Source organism: Tiliqua scincoides, chromosome 4 (assembly GCF_035046505.1).
Source record: "Tiliqua scincoides isolate rTilSci1 chromosome 4, rTilSci1.hap2, whole genome shotgun sequence".
Taxonomy (NCBI): Eukaryota; Metazoa; Chordata; class Lepidosauria; order Squamata; family Scincidae; genus Tiliqua; species Tiliqua scincoides.
This window is the reverse complement of record NC_089824.1, coordinates 212,966,566-212,985,827: the sequence shown is the minus strand read 5'-3', so window position 1 is coordinate 212,985,827 and position 19,262 is coordinate 212,966,566. Positions and strand designations below refer to the sequence as shown.

The 19,262-nt window shown below is 42.6% G+C and overlaps 1 protein-coding gene across 1 annotated transcript; it reads left to right on the top strand.

The window, feature by feature from the left end:
• Nucleotides 1-9,892: 9,892 nt before the first annotated feature.
• On the top strand, nt 9,893-17,833 carry LOC136649649 (synaptonemal complex protein 2-like). Its single transcript, XM_066626429.1, has 4 exons — nt 9,893-9,976; nt 13,469-13,515; nt 15,789-15,929; nt 17,389-17,833. Exons 2-4 carry the CDS (start codon nt 13,492-13,494, stop codon nt 17,542-17,544), a joined length of 321 nt encoding a protein of 106 aa, XP_066482526.1. The 5' UTR covers nt 9,893-9,976; nt 13,469-13,491; the 3' UTR covers nt 17,545-17,833.
• Nucleotides 17,834-19,262: the final 1,429 nt, after the last annotated feature.

Genomic DNA, 19,262 nt, shown 5'->3' with positions numbered 1-19,262 from the left:
ACACCATTACAGAGTAGCTCATCTGTATGTCATCAGTAAAGAATGGTGTGCATAGCAGACACATGGCAAAAATTAAAGGATAGTGGTGGATGATCCTCTTTCCTTGTGCCAGCAACATTAATGTTTCATACATGAACAATACCATTTAGCCTTCTACACACAGAGAGAAGAGTAACTGCAGCATTTATTAATTCACATAGTCATAACTGTGCTTTAAAGTTTAAGTTTAAGGTGATTTTCTATATAATTTTTGTATTGTATATATTTTGTCTATATGTGTGTGTCCTCATATGGTGGTATCTAGTATTTCCCATTCTCTGGAGACCACTGGTTTCAAAGGTCTCCAGGAAATTGTAAACACCATGGGAAGAAGCTTTCAAAAGAAATAGATACTATGCAAATTGCTCATGGTGGATTAGCAATGCAAAATATAAATGTGAGAATAAGTACATGTTGCTAATACAGAATTGGAGTTCTTAACTTGGGCCTGCGTTCCTAAAGGATATGAAAAGTTTGCCTTGATATAATATTTTTTACTAGATGAGGATTATTTCTGAACTGACTACTGATGGGCCAATGAAAGTCAATCATGTATTTTCTTATTGGTCACAATACATTTGCTTTCAGCCTTTTTCAGTAGTCACAAATACCCATTGAAAATATGGGTAGTCACAAATACCCATTGAAAATATTTCTGAACAGTTGGCAACATTGAATATTTGTGTGCTTGCCATCAAGCAGAGCACTGTTGGAAATCCAGATGCACACAAATAATCCGGTGTTGCCAACTGTTTAGATATACTTTCAACCGGTATCTGTGACTACTGATGAAAGGCTTAAAACAAATATCTAAAAGACTGATAACAAATCAAGACAGAGGCGCGGAATCCATTGGCTGCATGGCACATGCACTTGGCTGCATCAAGAACTGTTCCATAAATGATATTGATAATGACAGATACTGAACAATTCCCCACCTTGTACAAAGGTGTGTCAAGGAGAAAGCAATGGAAATAAATCTGCAGGAGACTGGCATTTAAAATAAGGATAACAAGTCCCACTGTAGCAGCTGCACTGGGAACTACTTCAGTTAGAGGCTGAGGTTCTGCCAAATGGTGGCATATATCAAACCCTGGTGTTAGTGCAGGCTTCAGACTGCATTAACACTGCCAGAATATGCTAAACCCAGATTCTGTTTAAAGGTTATGTTTCATATGTTGCAGTGGCTGCTGGAGAGAGTGACAGAGATGTCTGGCTTAGATCTATGGTGAAAGGAATTTACTCAGGCAAAGACCCATAATTAAAGCATCTAATACGCAGGTCATACTATCAGTTTCCATGACTAGAGAGGTACAATCTGTAAATCACTCTTATTAAGACATCTCTATAACATTACTGACCATGTGAGTAGCCTTGATGAGGGAACTTTTCATTTGCTGTGCAGAATGGCTTTTGTTGAGGGAACTACTGGGATATTAACACATTAGGAGGAACAGTTTCTATCATCACTGTATGTGGATGCCAAAATGCTACTAATGGCTCTTTTTACCCAACAGAAATTTGTCTGCCCTGCCCCTAACCCCCATCAGATGGATTCCCCTGCTTTGAAGAGCTGCAATATCAGCTCCAAATTCTACATACAATTGCTTTGTAGGATTTCTGTCCATGGTATGAAGGCAACATTGTCAACTTAGGACTGTTGTCAGGGCAATATATGTGGGCTTGTGTTGTATTCCCTACCCAGATTATGATTTGCAATTCAGTGACTGTAATATTGAAAAGCACTTTAAAAAAAAAGATGCTGCATCTAAAAATTGTTATGCAGCCACAGAATGTTATGTAACAGTGTTTGAAGTTCAGTTGATGGAAGATGTAAAGAGAAGATTCTGTATATGGAAAAAAAATGAGTTTTGTTAATATCTATAATACCATAAAAGAATAAAATTAATCACAGGTTTACATTTAAGTGCACTAAATCTTTTTTTTTAAACTTTCTTATGTATTGTTTTATGCCTAGCACATATGTGTGATGCTTTGCCAGTTTTACAAAACAATCTATTGATTTTCCTATATTAAATGCATTTTTTCAGTGTTACCTGTAGTTTTTGGACTATTTGTTTGGTGTACTAATCTGATCTTTTTTCACAGATCAGAAATGTATTTCTAGAATTCCTTAACAACACACTCCTGAGTTAATTTTAAAATTTAAATTTAGAAAATATTGAACAAAACAGCTGTTGGATTATTAAGTTCACTCTCAAAAATTATGGGGTAGATGTGTGTATGTTGTTTTAATATTGCAGAATTTGAATATTTCATGATGTTTCTTTTTGGAATCTGGATACATTTCAGCCTAAACATTCATTAGTAGAATGGAAAAACAGTAATAAGAATTTATATAACACTTGCTAGTTTTAAATGCTGTGGAAGAATAAACTAAAGCTTTATCTGGACAAGACAGTCATCTTGTTGGCTCAGGGTTCTACTAGTCCATGAATGGGTATTCCGCTGCTTTGGAATGAGGTGACTTGTCCCCTGAAAGGTCAGGTTTTTAGCTTGGGAGTGCTTCTAGATCCAGGGCTTTCCTTGGATACCAAGTGATATCAGGAGTACCTAATACCACCTGGAGATGTCTGGCCTGGCTTGGCCTGGTCATGGTTGTCCATATTTTGATGATCTTTGGATTGTACTGATGTGATGTACTCTATGTGGCTTTACCTTTGAACTCCATCTTTGGACTAAGGTCTGCAAACATTTTTGCAAGCAATGACCAATGCCCCTTGTTTTGTCTCTACTACATTCAAATTCAGACTGAAGGCAATGCAAGTTCTTCATTTCCCTCAGTAGTGTTGCTATTTAACCAAGGCTGCAATCCTAACCAACTTTCTAGCACTGACATAAGGACAATGCAACTCTGAGGTAAGGGAACAAACATTGCCTTACCTTGAGGAGGCCTCCATGACTGCTGCCCAACTGCAGGATGCAGCACATGCCCCACTGGTACAGCTATGCCAATGCTGGAAAATTGGTTAGGATTGCGCCCCAAATCTCATTATTTTAATAATAATAATAATAATAATAATAATAATAATAATAATAATAATAATAATAATAATAATTTATTATTATTATTATTGTTATTATTATAGCTATTTGGCATGATTACAATGTTAACTATGTGGTACCTGAATGAGGAAACAGATGGGGTAGGTTGGGGAAGTAAAATGATATCAGCAAAGAGGAGGAAAACAGCTGTTGCAAACAGCTGCAAGCTACCTCCCTAAAAAGCATTAATGGGCAGATGTTGATGGCATTTCCCACTCTACCATTTGCACTGAAACTGTTTACTAGCAAAAATTCAATTCTGCACCACTTTAGAATATAGGATGGGAACTTAGATTTTTGAAAGGTATTTGATATTAAATCAAAAGTCCCTGCAAATAGGAAAAAAAAACAACACACAGCAGGAAGAGGGCTGGGCAGGTGTGTTTTTCACTGGTGTACTAGTTTTCTCTATGTTGGGGCTCTTCTCTTTTTTTACATGGAGGACCATGCAGTAATGATACCTCCCACCTAGACTCTGAAATGATACAGTTTATTCTACCACCTCATTATGTTGCATATAGAGAAACCTGCTGCTATACGCTCTTGCCCCTTTGCCCCCATCATTTACAATTTTGTAATCTGCAAACTGAGGATAATACTTCAAGTACTGTGTTTGGGTCCACAAAAAGGTTATGTTCCACCAATGTACCTTTAAGATGCCACAAGATTTTTTTTGTGGTTTTTGAAAATGCTAATCTCCACTTCCTAATGCTCCTTAGAAAAGGATTATCAGCAGTTCTGCATTTCAGATAGGTGTTGGTGCCTATATAGTAATTACTTTTAAATCCACTAATTACGAAATGCAGATTCAGATCTCAACTCTATCTGAAAGTCTGGTCTCTGAACAAACATGTATTTCAAACAAGTCAGGCAAGCCTGGAAATACAGTTAAAGGTTTCAGCTGTCAATTATGGGCCTTCCAGTAATTGTAAGGCATATTAATATTATTAATCAGCATTAATAACTGATATTTCTTTGCCAAATTGTACTAGGGAAGAATACAGGTCCAGCCTATTTATACACGGATTTGACTCAACAGGAATGACCCCTGCAAATGAGAAGGAATGTGCTGATCCCTGGAGAAGGGGAAAATGCACCCCTTTAAAATCAGTTTAAAAAACTGAACAGTCCTTTAACAATAGCCTCCTTAATGAGAGAGAGGGCAACTGGCTGACAATCCATCAATCTCTCCAGCGGCCCCTCCCTTCCCCCTGAGCAAGTTTGCATTGGTGAAGGGAGGGGCTGAGTGAATCTGTTGGAGGAGGACTGATTGATGGATTGTCTTCTTAATGACTCTTAGAGTCAATAGGTCAGCAAGGCTGTTTTTAAATCACTGGAGCAAACTTTGTTTTTTAAATTGATTTGCTATAGTGTGTTTTTTGCCATCCACCTGAGTGCTTGAAATGGAACCCACGTGAATAATTAGTCTCAGCCTGTATGAGCTCTATAAAAGAGAGACTATCTTGCTGATCATATGTACATGCCTCTTGGTAGCTGGAGACTGTCAGCTTCACTTTGCATAACATGAATGTACAGTGAAAGACATTACAGTATATAAGTTGAGCACAATATAAGTTGTGGCAAGATGCAGCCACAAGAGAGTTTGGCGCATGTTTCAGAGGGTGGCTGGTATGTGATGAATCTGTATTGGAAAAGAGGATGGTGAGAAGGAAGAACTGGGGAAAAATATTATCTCCTCACTGTATCTGCCAAGCATGTTTCTGTCCCAGTTCTTTGCCTTTGCCCTGCCTCATAATAACATTCATACTGTCCTGAAACTTTCTGCTCTACCTGAATGGGGAAGAACAAAACAAAGACCAGCAGCTATACAAAGAAGGATTAAGAAAATGATGGGATGAGAGTCCTGAGTAACCTCCCTCATAACAGGTCCCACCTCTGGTGCAATATGTATCAGTTTATTTGAGTTTCTACTCTAATGACCCAATGCTTACCACCCACTCCCCAGACACTGGAACAAGACGTGGGATGCAGAAGATCCACTGAAGAAGGTGGGAGAGGTGGGATGGGGGAGAGTGAAATGGGGTGGCAATGGGGTCCAGGAAGAGGGCAGGTTCAATGGCAGAGTTTGTTGCCATATCCAAGCCCCCTTCCGAGACCCCATGTCACAGCACAGGTCCACATGGATCTGCACCAGCTATTTCACTGACACAGGTCTGAGTAAACCTCTCCGCACCACAGAGATTAACCCCAAGCTAAGGGAACAAATATTCCTTTATCCAGATGAGACCTGTTGAGTTACCCCCCCCCCCCAAAAAAAAAAAAAAAAAAAATAGGTGAGCTGTTTTGGCATGCCTGCATCAGCAAGATGGGGAGGCAAAGTTTTGAACTGTAACTCATACATATGCAATTCCTTCACTCTTGTCTTTTCTCATCTCAGTGGAGAAGCTGGGCTCGCCAAATCAAGGACTGAAAATCTTGCAACTGTTTTACTACCTTTCTTTTAGAATTTGGTGATCAGAATGATATGTGTTGAGGTCCTCCTACCTTACTATATTTACTTTCCAGCATCACAAAGATGAGTAAGGGCAAGGCAAAAGTTCAGCCAATATACGTATCTAATGTTAGAACTGCTTCTTCTGCTCATGTTTATGACCTCAACCACATAGCCTCTTCTGTTCATGTCATTAGATATATGTCATTTGATAGCGTTTAGAACGTTTATGTAAGGCTGTGGTAATTCTTTTCCATATTTCTTTCCATAGAAGTTATGATGACCATGACATACCACATTCAGAATTTAGTATTCTTTTAAATTTTTCCTCTGTAATTAGATTGAAAATGAGTGGGATCCACACAAGAAATGATCTATCTTACATGGATTTTACAACTGCATTACAAGAGACAGAATTACAAAAAGTGCTTTAGAGTTCAATCCAAATAAGACTCACGGAGCCCTATGGAGTGTGTTTAGGATTGCAGCATTAACTGCTTATGTGTAAATGCCCTTTTTGGATTTTTTGTATTGGCAACCTTCAGTCTCGAAAGACTATGGTATCGCGCTCTGAAAGGTGGTTCTGGCACAGCGTCTAGTGTGGCTGAAAAGGCCAATCCGGGAGTGACAATCCCTTCCACACCGGGAGCAAGTGCAGTCTGTCCCTGGTCTGTCTCCCTGGCTATGGGCCTTCCTTCTTTGCCTCTTAGCCTCAGACTGTTGGCCTCAGACTGAGCCTCTTAGTCAGCCTCAGACTGAGCCTCAGACTGAGCCTCTTAGCCTCAGACTGTTGGCAAAGTGTCTCTTCAAACTGGGAAGGCCATGCTGCACAGCCTGCCTCCAAGCGGGCCGCTCAGAGGCCAGGGTTTCCCACTTGTTGAGGTCCATCCCTAAGGCCTTCAGATCCCTCTTGCAGATGTCCTTGTATCGCAGCTGTGGTCTACCTGAAGGGTTAGTTAATCCTTTTTGGATTAACTAAATGCAAATTAATATAATTTTTCAGCTCAACCTGCACTGGAGCAAAATGAAAGCATTTAGTAAAGCTTTACTTCTTATTTTTATGTTATAGTGGCATCTGGTGGTACTTGCAAATATTTCTCACAATAATGTTACATGCTGTCACATATGAATACATATTTGTTTTAAAAATATGGTGATGAGTTAGAAGGCTGCAAATATCCAGGGAGGAGAGTGCTGAGCTAACATCTGGGAGAATGGAAGAAGCAGAGGCTTGACACATCATCAGGTAAGAGGGCAGCATCTGGATGCTGTTTGGGGCCAACCCTGAGCACACATATGTTGACTGATGTGTAAATGCAATATCACAATAGATGTGCAGTGGATGAGGCAGTCCCGCCATCCTACCATGTATTTCACAGACATTTAGGAATACTGTACATGAATGGAATCTCTTGCAATTCTCAAATAGGAAATATGTGTATGATGTACAGTTAAGAATATAAGAGCCCTGCTGGATCAGGGCAAAGGCCCATCTAGTCCAGCTTCCTATACTTCACAGTGGCCCACCAGATGCCACAGGGAGCACACAAGACCTGCATCCTACTGCCATTCCCTTGCATCTGGCATTCAAAAGTTGCCTAGAACCAGGAGATATACTCATCATGGCTTGTAACCTGTGATGGAGTTTTCCTCCATGAAATTGTCCAATCCACTTTGTCCAATCCACTAGGCCAGATGCCATCACCACATCCAGTGGCAAGGAATTTCACAGATTAATTACATGCTGGGTGAAGGGAATACTTTCTTTTGTCCTAACTCTTCCAGCACTCAATTTTAGTGTGTGTCCCCTGGTTCTGGTGTTGTATGTGTGTGTGTGTGTGTGTGTGTGTGTGTGGTGGACATTTTCTATACACTCTATCCATACCCTATATAGTTTTGTACTTCTCAATCACGTCCCCCTTCAGGCACCTTTTTTCTAGTTATTTTAAGGCTACTCAAGGCTGCCAATATTGTTTTTATTTGTGTTGCTACTATAGCTTTAAAGTTGTATAGCAGATCCTTGTTTTATGGAGCTGAAGTCCACACTATGCAGTGGAAAGTTTAGCTTCAAAACTTATTGTGTTTAAAATTCAGAGTGGGCCCATCTGTGAGGCTGAGGCAGTTACCTCAGACAGCAGCTATGCAGGAAGGCACCCCCTCACTCCCTGGTGTGGACGTATGGAGGAAAGAAGAGTAGTGGGCTCAAACTTTGGAGACTGGCACATATTGCCCTTTGGCACATCACTTGAGGCATAGGAAAGGCTTGGGCTGGCCCTGGACATTGGTATTTACTTAGAACAGTATTTCCCAAACTGTGGATCGGGATCCATCAGTGTGTCACAAGCCAATTTATGGTGGATCATGGAAAGCTTCTGTGAGGGGTGCCCTGAAAAGGGGGGGGGTCTCAGGACATCACCTGGCAGGGTGCTGAGGGTCAGCTGGATGGTCTCATGGGACCCCTGGGTGGGGTGTCCACCTCCCTGGGGTTCCTTGCAGGGGAAGCCTCAGACCAAGCCAGGGGGAGGGAGTTCACGACACCCTTGTCCTCATCCCTGGAGACAGGACCTGAGGCCCTTGGTCTTCAGGCAGGGGCTCCAACCTCCTGCCTTTTCTCTCCAGAACTGCCTGTCATTACAGGCCTCCCTGCTTTTATCCTCCCCAGCCACACCCTCGGCTCCTCCTTCCTCCCTCTCTAGGCTTAAAGGGGCTCTGACCCTAGCCTGCTTCCCTCCTCTTTGGTGGTTAATGGTAACCTGGCCCTGCTCACTGCTCAGGTCAGGTGAGGGGGGGGGCGTGGCGGCGGCGGTGGTGGTCTCTCCCACCCAGCTGCCCTACGTCTTACCTGGTCAGCTGGAGAGGTGGTGGTGGCTCTATGGCCAGGCAGTTCTGCCCCTGGCCTGCAGCCAGGTAAGGCAGGGGTCGGACAAGGGCTCGACCCAACAGTTTCATAAACATTAAAAATAATAAGAAAAACAATCAACAGTTTGCAAGCACCCAGGCCTAGTTTGAAGAAGAAAATCTTTAGTGGAATGCTTACCTGTAGTATGAGGTAATCTTCATACCCCCAAATTAAAATGTCACATTTTCCTATTTTCTCCAGTAATTGGTGTGATGTAGATCACTGGTGGACCCAGTTTTTAACCTTTTGTCTGACCTGGAAGTCCCTAATTGCCCATCTTGCTCTCCAGGTCAGCCTTCTGGGTACCCTGTAATGACTGTAACGCAGCCATTTTCAACCACTGTGTCGTGGCACACTGGTGTGCTTTGGTGGTCCACAGGTGTGCCACAGGAATTTGGGGGAAGGTGATTTATTAGTAGGGCCTGTGGGGGATGTGAGCCTCCCCATTGGCATCATGGTGTGCCTTGTCAATGGTCAAAAACCTGATGGTGTGCCTTGACAATTTTATTGCTTTGTCAGTGTGCCTTGAGATGAAAAGATTGACTAGACTCCAGTGGGGAGGCTCCGCCTCATCTTCCTCCCCAGAGCCCATGGGTTATGGGTGCTTGGGTGCCTCACATGGTAGTGGTGCTTTTCGAAGGACTCCAGTGGGGAGGCTCTGCCTCACCTGCCTCCCCACAGCTTGTGGGTGCTCACATGGTGGCGGTGCTTTTTGAAGGATTCCAGTGGGGAGGCTCCACCTCACCTGCCTCCCCAGAGCCTGTGGGTTGTGGGTGTTCACATAGTGGTGGTGCTTTTCAAAGGACTCCTGTGAGGAGGCTCTGCCTCACCTGCCTCCCCAAGTGTGTGAGTTGTGGGTGCTTGGGTACTCACACGGTGGCGGCACGTTTTGAAGGACTCCTGTGGGGAGGCTCTGCCTCACCTGCCTCCCCACCCACCACATGTCCCTAGTATGTGGTCACCCTGAGAGCTCCTCTCCCCACCCCTGAGGGCAGTCAAGGGAGGGTGAGAGGAAAAGGCCTGACTGGGGTGTGAAAAATGGTGGAGCTGCTGTGAAACAGGCACTCAAGAGGCACCAGTACAAAAAAAAGCAGGAGGTCGCCTCATGACAGAACTGCTGGGAGGCAAAACTGAGGAGAGGAACCGTTAACAGCCGTTACAGCCTTGACGACGACCGTTAACGGTCAGGCTGATCGCTGATTGGTTAAGAGGCGCTGCTGCTCTCCCGCGCTCGAAAGATGCAGGCTGGGGGAGGGGCGAGGCTGAGGGGAGAGCGAGATGTCTTCGCCGCTTCATCGCTGTGGATGGCACAAGTCCCGCCTCCCCTGCCCTGATTGGCCCCTAGAGAACTACCGAGGACGGTGATTGGTTTAGAAAGCCGTCGCTCTCTATCTCTCTGTCACGGGGTTGGTTGTGTGAGGGGGAGTTGGTACCTGCGACAGGTGGTTGTGGCGTGAGGAGAGCCGAAGCCTCACGGCTGCCGTGTCACGGAGCCGCTCCTGCTGAGGGAGCTGGCCCAGGTAATGGCGCTGCCCTCAGCCTAGGAGAAGCGCGCAGGCTCTAGCCGCCCTCCTTTCCCTCAGATTGCACCTCAGGGGCTCAGGCTGTGGAGGATCTGCCCCCACTTCTCAGTCTGGAACCATTGGCGCCCCTTACTTAGTGTCTTAACTCAGTCTACAATCCTGTCCACACTTACCTGGGAGTAAGCGCCATTGACTATAATGGGACTTCTGAGTAGACAAGCATAGGATTGGGCTGTGAGGCTGCAATCCTATCCACACTTACCTGGGAGTAAGATCCATTGACTATAATGGGACCTACTTCTGAGTAGACATGTATAGGATTGGGCTGTGAGGCTGCAATCCTATCCACACTTTCCTGGGAGTAAGCTCAATTGATTGTAATAATTGACTATATATAAAGGGATTTACTTCTGAGTAAACAGGCATAGGGCTGGGCTCTCAGTTGGTTCTGCTCCTGAGTCTTTAACAGCAGCCTCACAGAGATTGTCTGCATGTGCCAGGGACTTGGGTTGGGTGGGGAGGCAGGTGAGGCACAGCCTCCCCACCAGAGTCCTTTGAAAAGTGCCACTGCTCTGAGGCACACAAGCACTCACAACCTACATGCTCAGGACCAGGGATGTGTGGTGCATGGGGAGGCAGGTGAGGCAGATAAACTGTTGGCTTATAAGCATGTGAAATGGGCAGTTTGGATGAACTGTGTCCCCCTCTTTATAATGAAGAAAGTGGTCTGAGAGTGAGGTGAAGGTCAGTACACAAACACATACATCTCTAACTGTGTGGGGCTAGGCAGATGAGAAAGTATAACAGAAAAACACTGCTAGACCAGGCCAAAAGCTTATCCAATTCTGCATTCTGTTTCCCACTGTGCTCTAAAAAGTGCTGATGACAAACCCGCAAGCAGGAGGAAAGGGCAAACTTCTCTTCTGCTATTGCATAGTGCCTCTGAATCTGAACTATTAATCTGTAGTGTGATTAATAGAAACTGAGAGACCTGTCCTCCATTAATTTGTCCAGTCCCATTTGAAAATCATTCAAACTTGTGGCTATCACCTCATCTTGGTGCAATTAATTCTATGTAACAATTATGCACTGTGAGAAGAAATACAGGACCTCCTTTTGTCTGTTCTAAATCTCAATTGAGTCAGTTTCAATAAACAACCCTTAGTTCTAGTATTGTGAAAAGGGGAGAAAAATGTCCTTCTCCACATTCATCATTTCAGGCTAAAATGCCTGAAATGCCAGAGCCTTAACTTATAAGGAAGGTGTTCAGTAATCATTTTGTTCGTTTCTTTTTACCTTTTCCTGTGGAATATCCTTCCTGCTGTGTATATCCAAAGGTATAAATACTGTTCCAAATCTGACCAACATAAATAAATGTATACGGGGGATATATACTATCAGTCTTATTCTCTGTCCCTTACCTAATGACTATTGTATTGGCAACCTTCAGTCTCGAAAGACTAAGGTATCGCGCTCTGAAAGGTGGTTCTGGCACAGCGTCTAGTGTGGCTGAAAAGGCCAATCCGGGAGTGACAATCCCTTCCACACCGGGAGCAAGTGCAGTCTGTCCCTGGTCTGTCTCCCTGGCTATGGGCCTTCCTTCTTTGCCTCTTAGCCTCAGACTGTTGGCAAAGTGTCTCTTCAAACTGGGAAAGGCCATGCTGCACAGCCTGCCTCCAAGCGGGCCCTCAGAGGCCAGGGTTTCCCACTTGTTGAGGTCCATCCCTAAGGCCTTCAGATCCCTCTTGCAGATGTCCTTGTATCGCAGCTGTGGTCTACCTGTAGGGCGCTTTCCTTGCACGAGTTCTCCATAGAGGAGATCCTTTGGGATCCGGCCATCATCCATTCTCACGACATGACCACTAGCCTAATGACTACTAGCATGCAATTTGCCTTCACAGCTGTCACACACTGGGTTGATATTTTCATTGTGCCATCTGTGATTCTTACCTGGTTTGTCACCAATAGCTCAGACCCCATCAGTGTATATGAGAAGCTGGGATGTATTTTTTGCCCTAATGAACTGCTACTTTGCTGCCTGTTCACTCAGTTTGGAGGAATCCTTTTGGAGCCTTTTGCTTTGTTTTTTACCATTCTAAATCGTTTGATGTTATCTACAAACTTGACCACCTCACTCCAGATCATTTCTGAACCTTAATGGATTCCTTTCTTCCTTACACAATGAGAATTGCCATTTTACTCCTACTCTCTGTTTCCTTTAATGTTAGCAATTCTTAAAAGGATTTGTGGCTACAGAGTTTATTCAAGAACCTTTGGTGAGGGACTTTAGCTGCAATCCTAGCCACACTTTCATGACAGTAAGCCCCATTGAACAAAATAGGACTTACTTCTGAGTAGATCTGGTTAGGATTGTGCCCTTTGTCAAAAGCTTTTCAAAAGTCCAAGCATACAGTGACAACCAAATCTGTCCATGTACCTGCTGGCACTTTCAAAGAGCTCAAGTTTAGTGATAGTGAGGTGGGACTTACTTTTGCATGCTGATTCTTTTTGCAGAAACCATGCTGATTCTTATTTAGCAAGGCTCATCCTTTTCCAAATCTATTTCAAAGGAGTCTATTGGATGAGTAGCTGTCCTGGGTGCATTATAAACAACATTTATTTATTTATTCCAGCAAGAGCACTACAAGCAGCTTATATAAATGAAGCTTCATTAAAACAAAATAAAAACCGATAACACTGAAAAATAATAGTCACATCCAAACTGGCCTTAATTACAATTTGTATTCAGCCAAGTCTAATCATAAAAACAGTGGCTAAACACCTCGTTTTGTTGACATTAACAATTCTGTAAATGTTTCCTAAAAATCTGCCTGAAAGGAAACCATTTATGTTTAAAATACTTCACACAGGGATGAGACAGATCCCTTTACTTTAGCTAAGAGATTCTAGAATTACCCAGAAAGGCACTCAGTATCTCCCTTTATTTTTTGTAACCTGGTGCCTGCTGACCTCCAAGGATGGAAGAGTTTATACAGAGAGAGAGATATTCATGTTCGTCCCAGACTGTAGGTGTTTTGTAAGTAAGAATGAGCATCTTGAGTTGGGCCCGTATAACTGTTGAAGCGCTAATTGCATATGAACCAGGAGGTGTTCCACTGCAGCAGCTGCATTATCCATTTTCAAGGACACGAAAAGTTTAAACACATCATCTAGTTAGTCCAATATTAATTTTAAAGTGAAGATTTTAAAGGAGAAATAAGAGTTCAGTTCTGTAACGCAGGTAATCTTGAAGAGCAAACTATTTTAATGCTACTTTTTTCTCTACATTTCCATAGTGTCTTAATCTTTCTGAAAAATGTAACTTTTCAAAGTACAGAGTGATCTATAGTGGATTGTATATTATTATAATTATAAACATAAGTAATATAAAACACATATGCACGTATACTGTGTATGTATTCATATTTAACTTTTGCACAGTCTGTAGAGTGTTTTATAAATCATAGTGTGTCATGTCTTTTTATACAGTTTAAATATATGAAGCTGCCAAAATGCCAGTTAAACGTGAAGGGCAGGTATGTACTGATATGTGTTTATTTTGTTGACTACATAAATTATTGAATGATTTAATTTTAATATGTTTTTAGTACTAAATTACTTCCTTTGGTTCTATGGGTTTCATATGTGCATGTTTCATACCATTTTGTTGTAGCAGCTAGGACAGGTATCATCAGGTCCTGAAATAATGAGGGAAGGGAGCTTATTTGCTGTTTAGCTCACCCTGTCGTTGTCCCTTGTTGAATCCAAAGTATACCCTGAAGTGCACAAAATAATAAAAGCAGTGGAAAGACTGCAGTAGAATTGAATGAAAATCTGGTAGCCAAGTTACTATCTTTCCTCCAGTGAACTTTGGTTAAAAAACAGTTGGTACCTAAATCTAAATGTTTAAATCCTAATTGAAAGCTATAGATACACTGCACTTCTATGTAAGAAGTCTTTCCCATTTCTTGTACTGGAAGATCCTGCATTTGTATAAAACTTGCTATTCCACTGAATGAATGGGGAAGCCCTTATGGATATGGACACAAGCACAGAAGGAAGCTGGATAGTGCCATCTGGTTTAATTGGACTGTACATCATAAGAACATAAGAACAGCCCCATTGGATCGGGCCATAGGCCCATCTAGTCCAGCTTCCTGTATCTCACAGCGGCCCACCAAATGCCCCAGGGAGCACACCAGATAACAAGAGACCTGCATCCTGGTGCCCTCCCTTGCATCTGGCATTTTGATTCAATTTACATACATTTAGTACAGTATTTATATATGTAGTACAACATTGGCATCTGCAGTGGTTCTCTTCCCAGAATTCCTATGGGTGCCAAAAACCACAGATAATGAAATTCGCATAGGGGGCTAGCATCCACTCCTGGGCAGTAGTCTGAGGTTCAGGGAGGTAAACCAGATGTATGCTTCTAAGGCCTTCCAGGCACCTTCTGAAACTTGAAGAGGCAGCATGTGGCCTCTCTAAGCCTTGGAAGGCCTTAGAAACAAATTTCCGTTTTTTCCAAAAATCAGAAATGTGCTTCTAAGGCCTTCCAAAGGCCTTCAGAAGCTCAGGGAGGCTGCATGTGGCCTCCCTGGGCCTCATACCACTTCCTGGTGTAACCAGAAGGCTCTTCTGGTTGTGTCCAGGAGGTACAGTTCGACCTCCTGCTTGGGACCTGCAGTCAGTCAAATCCATATGTTCTGAATCAGCAGATAAGGAGGCACAATCTGTATATAGGTTATTTAGTTAGAGGCATGTGATGAATTTCAGTATTGGCAAAGGGTGAAAATGTTGAAGGACTAAGTTCAAAGGAGGGAGGAGTTACAATTATGGACATTTTGCTTTAATAATGTTTTGTTTTTCTGAAATTGTTTTCTTTCAAGCCATTTTTTTGCATGTATCATACATACATACATCTTGATGATACTGTACATCACTAATTATGTTATAGTATTGACATATGTAGTTCAGAGACTGACTGGATTGCTAAAGGCCAAATTATATATTACAATGAATGTGTGTGATTGGCCCCCCTCTTTTTTTTCTTTCTTAACAAATAGTGTGTGTGTGTGCACGTGCATGCAAAATAGCCTGATACCATGGCAGGGGCTAGAATGACTTTAGTACTTTAGGTCAGTGGTTCTAAATTTTTTTTTCAGTTGGTGACTCTCTTGACCTTCTGGGCCAATGGCTGCAGCTCCCTATTAGGGCTATAATCCTAAACATTGCAAGGATTCTGTGGCTCTCCTGGCTTGTTCCCGCAGCTCCTCAGGGAGCCATGGGAATTACTTTAGTAGTTTAGTTTGGGAACTACTGCTTGGTCCTCAGATTTCTCCTTAGTTTTTATTCAAGGCGGTTTACATGGCAGGCAATTTAAATCCCCGTAGGGATTTTTACAATTTGAAAGAAGGTTTCTACCTTTCAGGAAACCACAACATTCAGATGTTTCTTTCTTGATCTGGTCGCACATTCTGGCTTCCATCCTCCCACACTCAGAGCAGATGGAATAGCTCGGCTTAGCTTGTCAGCTTCTTCAAGGTTGCAAGGTGCCGGTGGCCTCGAACTGGCGACCTTTGGATGTTATCTTCAGGCAAATGGAGGCTCAACCCTCTAGACCAGACCTCCTGCCCTTAGTATGCTTGCAATTCCAGATATGTGCACTGTTTATTATTGTTATTACTATTGTTATTGTTACTTATATACCCCTTGTCAGAGTTTAATTTTATGTTATGTGATACTTATTGTTATATTCAGTTTACTTAAACAGAACTGTTAGTAGTAATTTTTTTTCTTCTATTAGCTAGAAAAATGTATAGATGATGCTACAAGAAAACATGATTTCCAGGCATTGGAACAGTTTTTGGAAACTGATTTTTCTGATGGAATTTCTCATAAATGCAGCAAGCGGTTTCTCAACAAAGTAGACAAACTTATGTGCCAGGTAAAATGGATTTCTTTTCCCATTTTTATTTTGTTTCAGTTGGTGGTGTTCTGGAACCCCATATGGATACATGAATCCCTTGATACAGGGAATACCTCCCTGCACCCCCCAGAGGGTCTTCTGAGCTCAGCAGAGGTTGAGCATGTCTGCCTGTGGCCTCTGCCAGGCTCAGAATGATTGTAGGAGGTAAAAAAAGTTTTCTTGTTTTTTTATCCCTTGGAAAAATTGGAAGTGATGTTTTTATGCCTTTAAAAGGCATTATGAGGGCCAGGGAAGCCCCTTAAAGGCATAAAAATGTAACTTTCAGGTTTTTTTTTTTAAAAAAGAAGTTACTTTTTTCACCTCCTACAGTCATTCTGAGCCCTGCAGAGGCCACAGGTGATGACCCTCCGGAGGTGAGGGGAGCAGAGTTCCCCTTGCATCCAGAGGGGGTGCATGGGGAGCATGCACAAGGGCAAATGGATTCGATCCGTGGTTAACTGAAACCTTGGATACGGGAATATGGGGCCCCCTTTATAAATATATGAAGACTGTGAGCTATTCGGAGAAATGAACACTGTAGTATATTCATACGCTCCATATTTCTACTAACCTTAGCACAAATGCTTCTTGGCATGCATCCAAACAATTCACTGATATTATTATGTTTTTGTCTTTTTACTTCTGTATAATAAAGGAATAATCTTTCACAAGAATTGAGCATATACAATGTACTCTATAAGAAGTAGGTCAGTTTATAATCAGTTAGATTTAATGCAGTCCATCAGAGGCTTGAGGAGCCTCCTGTTTTTGCTACCAGCTTGGAACTGCAGAAATGGTACCATTCTAGTGGTTATCCAATCAAAACAGATGACTGTGATCAACTTGATGGATCATATTATGCATTTCTGCAGTCAAGATGCCTAATAGTCCAATCCTAACCAATTTTTCAGCACCGAAGCAGCTGCAATGCAGCCCTGAGGAGGAGGTCTCCATGACCCCCCCCCCCAAAAAAAAACACAGAATGCTGTGTGTGCCCTGTTGGCATGGTTGCATCAGCGCTGGAAAAGGTTTTAGGATTGGCCTGTAAAGCTGCATTTCTAAGCTTACCTTTATGAAATGGGTTTTTGATAGAGCTGTATTGTATATTTGATATTCAAGATTATCTTATGTGAACGTTTATTAATTTAAAGAATACTAACATGTATGGATTAAAAAAATAATAAAATGGTTATCTGTTGTCCAATAATATATTTTCTTAGCATTAGTTCTTTAAAGTGGGATTGCAAATTCTTTTTAGTGATAGTAGGACAAAAAATTGTTGATGAATAAAAAGTGACACAAATTGTACATTTGTTTCTACCGAAAAAGAGACTTGCAATCTGTGTGGTTTCAAAGTTCAATGGAGAATCCAATATTTTTATTCTGTTGCATAGATATTTTTGTATAATGACAGACATCTTTGGTTTTTCAATTTTAGGGCCTTAAGAATGAAGAAATTGGAAATATTTCCACTTTGCTGAATACTCTACAAAAACATGGTAGAAATATCAATATATTAGGTGATGCTGGGTTTCCAGCAATGATAGAGTATGATCTTGTACAAAAGATAAGTACACATGAAATTGGAAAATAAAACCTAGGTTCAACTAGGGAAGAAGTAATACTTGTAAAGTTCATTCATGATTTTTTAGACTTGTAATTAACAATTTAAAATTAAACTTAATAAAATGATTCAATGGCCCTTTCCTGTTCCCTGCTGTAGTTATGCCTTTGAGTGCTGTTACAGATGAAATGGCATTTTCTGCCAGGTCACTTGAGTTCTGTGAAGTATGCATTAATGCTTGGAGCCCAGATAACTAACAGGTGATACTGTTAGGATGTGAGACAAGGGACTATGAACAACTCAGTCCCATGTCCACTGAACTTCATAGCCTTTTCTGTGTGTTCCTGAGGACCATACTGTTTGTTCAAATGATCATACTTATTCAGTGTAAAGGGTTTGCTACTGTGAGTGCTTGGATAATGTGATCTTGACAACTACCAAACTAACCTATTGTTTGGGGCATATGAAATGCAATATTAACAGAAGAGCACAAAGATTGATATCATCCTGGAATTGCAGACAAGTACTCTGTTACCAGTGTTTTGATTGTGGTGACGTATTATTACCTGCTTGGAGGAAAGTGCTGACCAAAAATCCTTTGTAGCAGCAAGTTGTGTACATGCTGCTGCACATTAGAATTTCGCTATCCAAGGCCGGGTGTGCTTCTGCACTGCCTGAGTCCTTCCCTGAATGCCATCTCTGTGTGCGTTCTTATGCATATGCAGACCCACATGGATGAGGGAGGGGAGGGCAGATGAAATCCTGCCCCCTTCTTGTTACTTATGTTGAGCATGATGGCCAGACTCTTTGTTCCTGTTTATTGCAAACAGAAGAGGCACACAGCAGGGAGGATGTCCCGTTACTTGTGTCCTAAGTAAAGGGAAGAGGGAAGGGGGGGAATCTCCAAATTGCCTTTTTCTGACTACTTGGTACTTCAGAAGCACCAGGTAGGTGGGGAGAAGTGATCTGAACCCAAAGCAGCTTCCCTCCTTTCTCCTTTTATCCTATTTATGGAAGAGGGTTGTCACTGCTGTGATCCTCTTCTGACTTGGTACTTGCAAGCTGGAAGAGGATCAGAGTGCTTAGCTGAGTGGCAGCTTAGGGGAGCAGTGGACAGGTGGGCTTGGGACTGATTTATTGCCTCACCTCCAAGAGTGCCATTCTGTGCAACCATTTCAGCTTGACTCAAGGCAGGGCTGCCCCTGCCTGTACTCCAAGAGGTAAATGACATTGCTGATCACTTGTGAAGGCTAAAGTCATTAAGTATGCTGTTCATCTGATTGGCACTACATACATGATGCTCCTAGTGCCAGAAGCACCATGTTGCTTCTCCTACTCTATGTTTGATGTGCTTTTTTCCTGTGGAAAAATAAACTCGTAGCATGCAGGGATGCTTGTGGTTTGGCAGCCCAATCCTAAACTGCCCGGTGTACGGGGCTACCACGGCACCAAAAATGGCTGCCACATATCCTAAGCACACCAGGTAGCTTCCAGCAGTTCCTCTGGAGAAGGAGAAGTTCATCTCCTTCCCCTGGGTAAGAAAAGTAGCCCTGCAATGGGGTCTATTCAATTCTGCGGCAGCACTTGGGCTGGCACAAATCAAGAGCCTCTGCGTCGGGCTGCAAGGCCCAACATGGAGCTCAGGATTTGGTGGAGTTAAGCTCCACTGGTCCCACCCTTCTTCAGCCCTGCTCCCTCCCCCTGGCACGCCTCCTCCCTGTCCTCTCCCCGCCCTCCCCCTGCCCTGG

Bases quoted from the DNA above. Each gene is read 5' to 3' on its own strand.
- LOC136649649 (XM_066626429.1), top strand. From the start codon at position 13,492: ATGCCAGTTAAACGTGAAGGGCAG. The intron at 13,516-15,788 runs GTATGTACTGAT...TTCTTCTATTAG, and splicing joins CAGTTAAACGTGAAGGGCAG to CTAGAAAAATGTATAGATGA. The intron at 15,930-17,388 runs GTAAAATGGATT...TTTCAATTTTAG, and splicing joins TAGACAAACTTATGTGCCAG to GGCCTTAAGAATGAAGAAAT.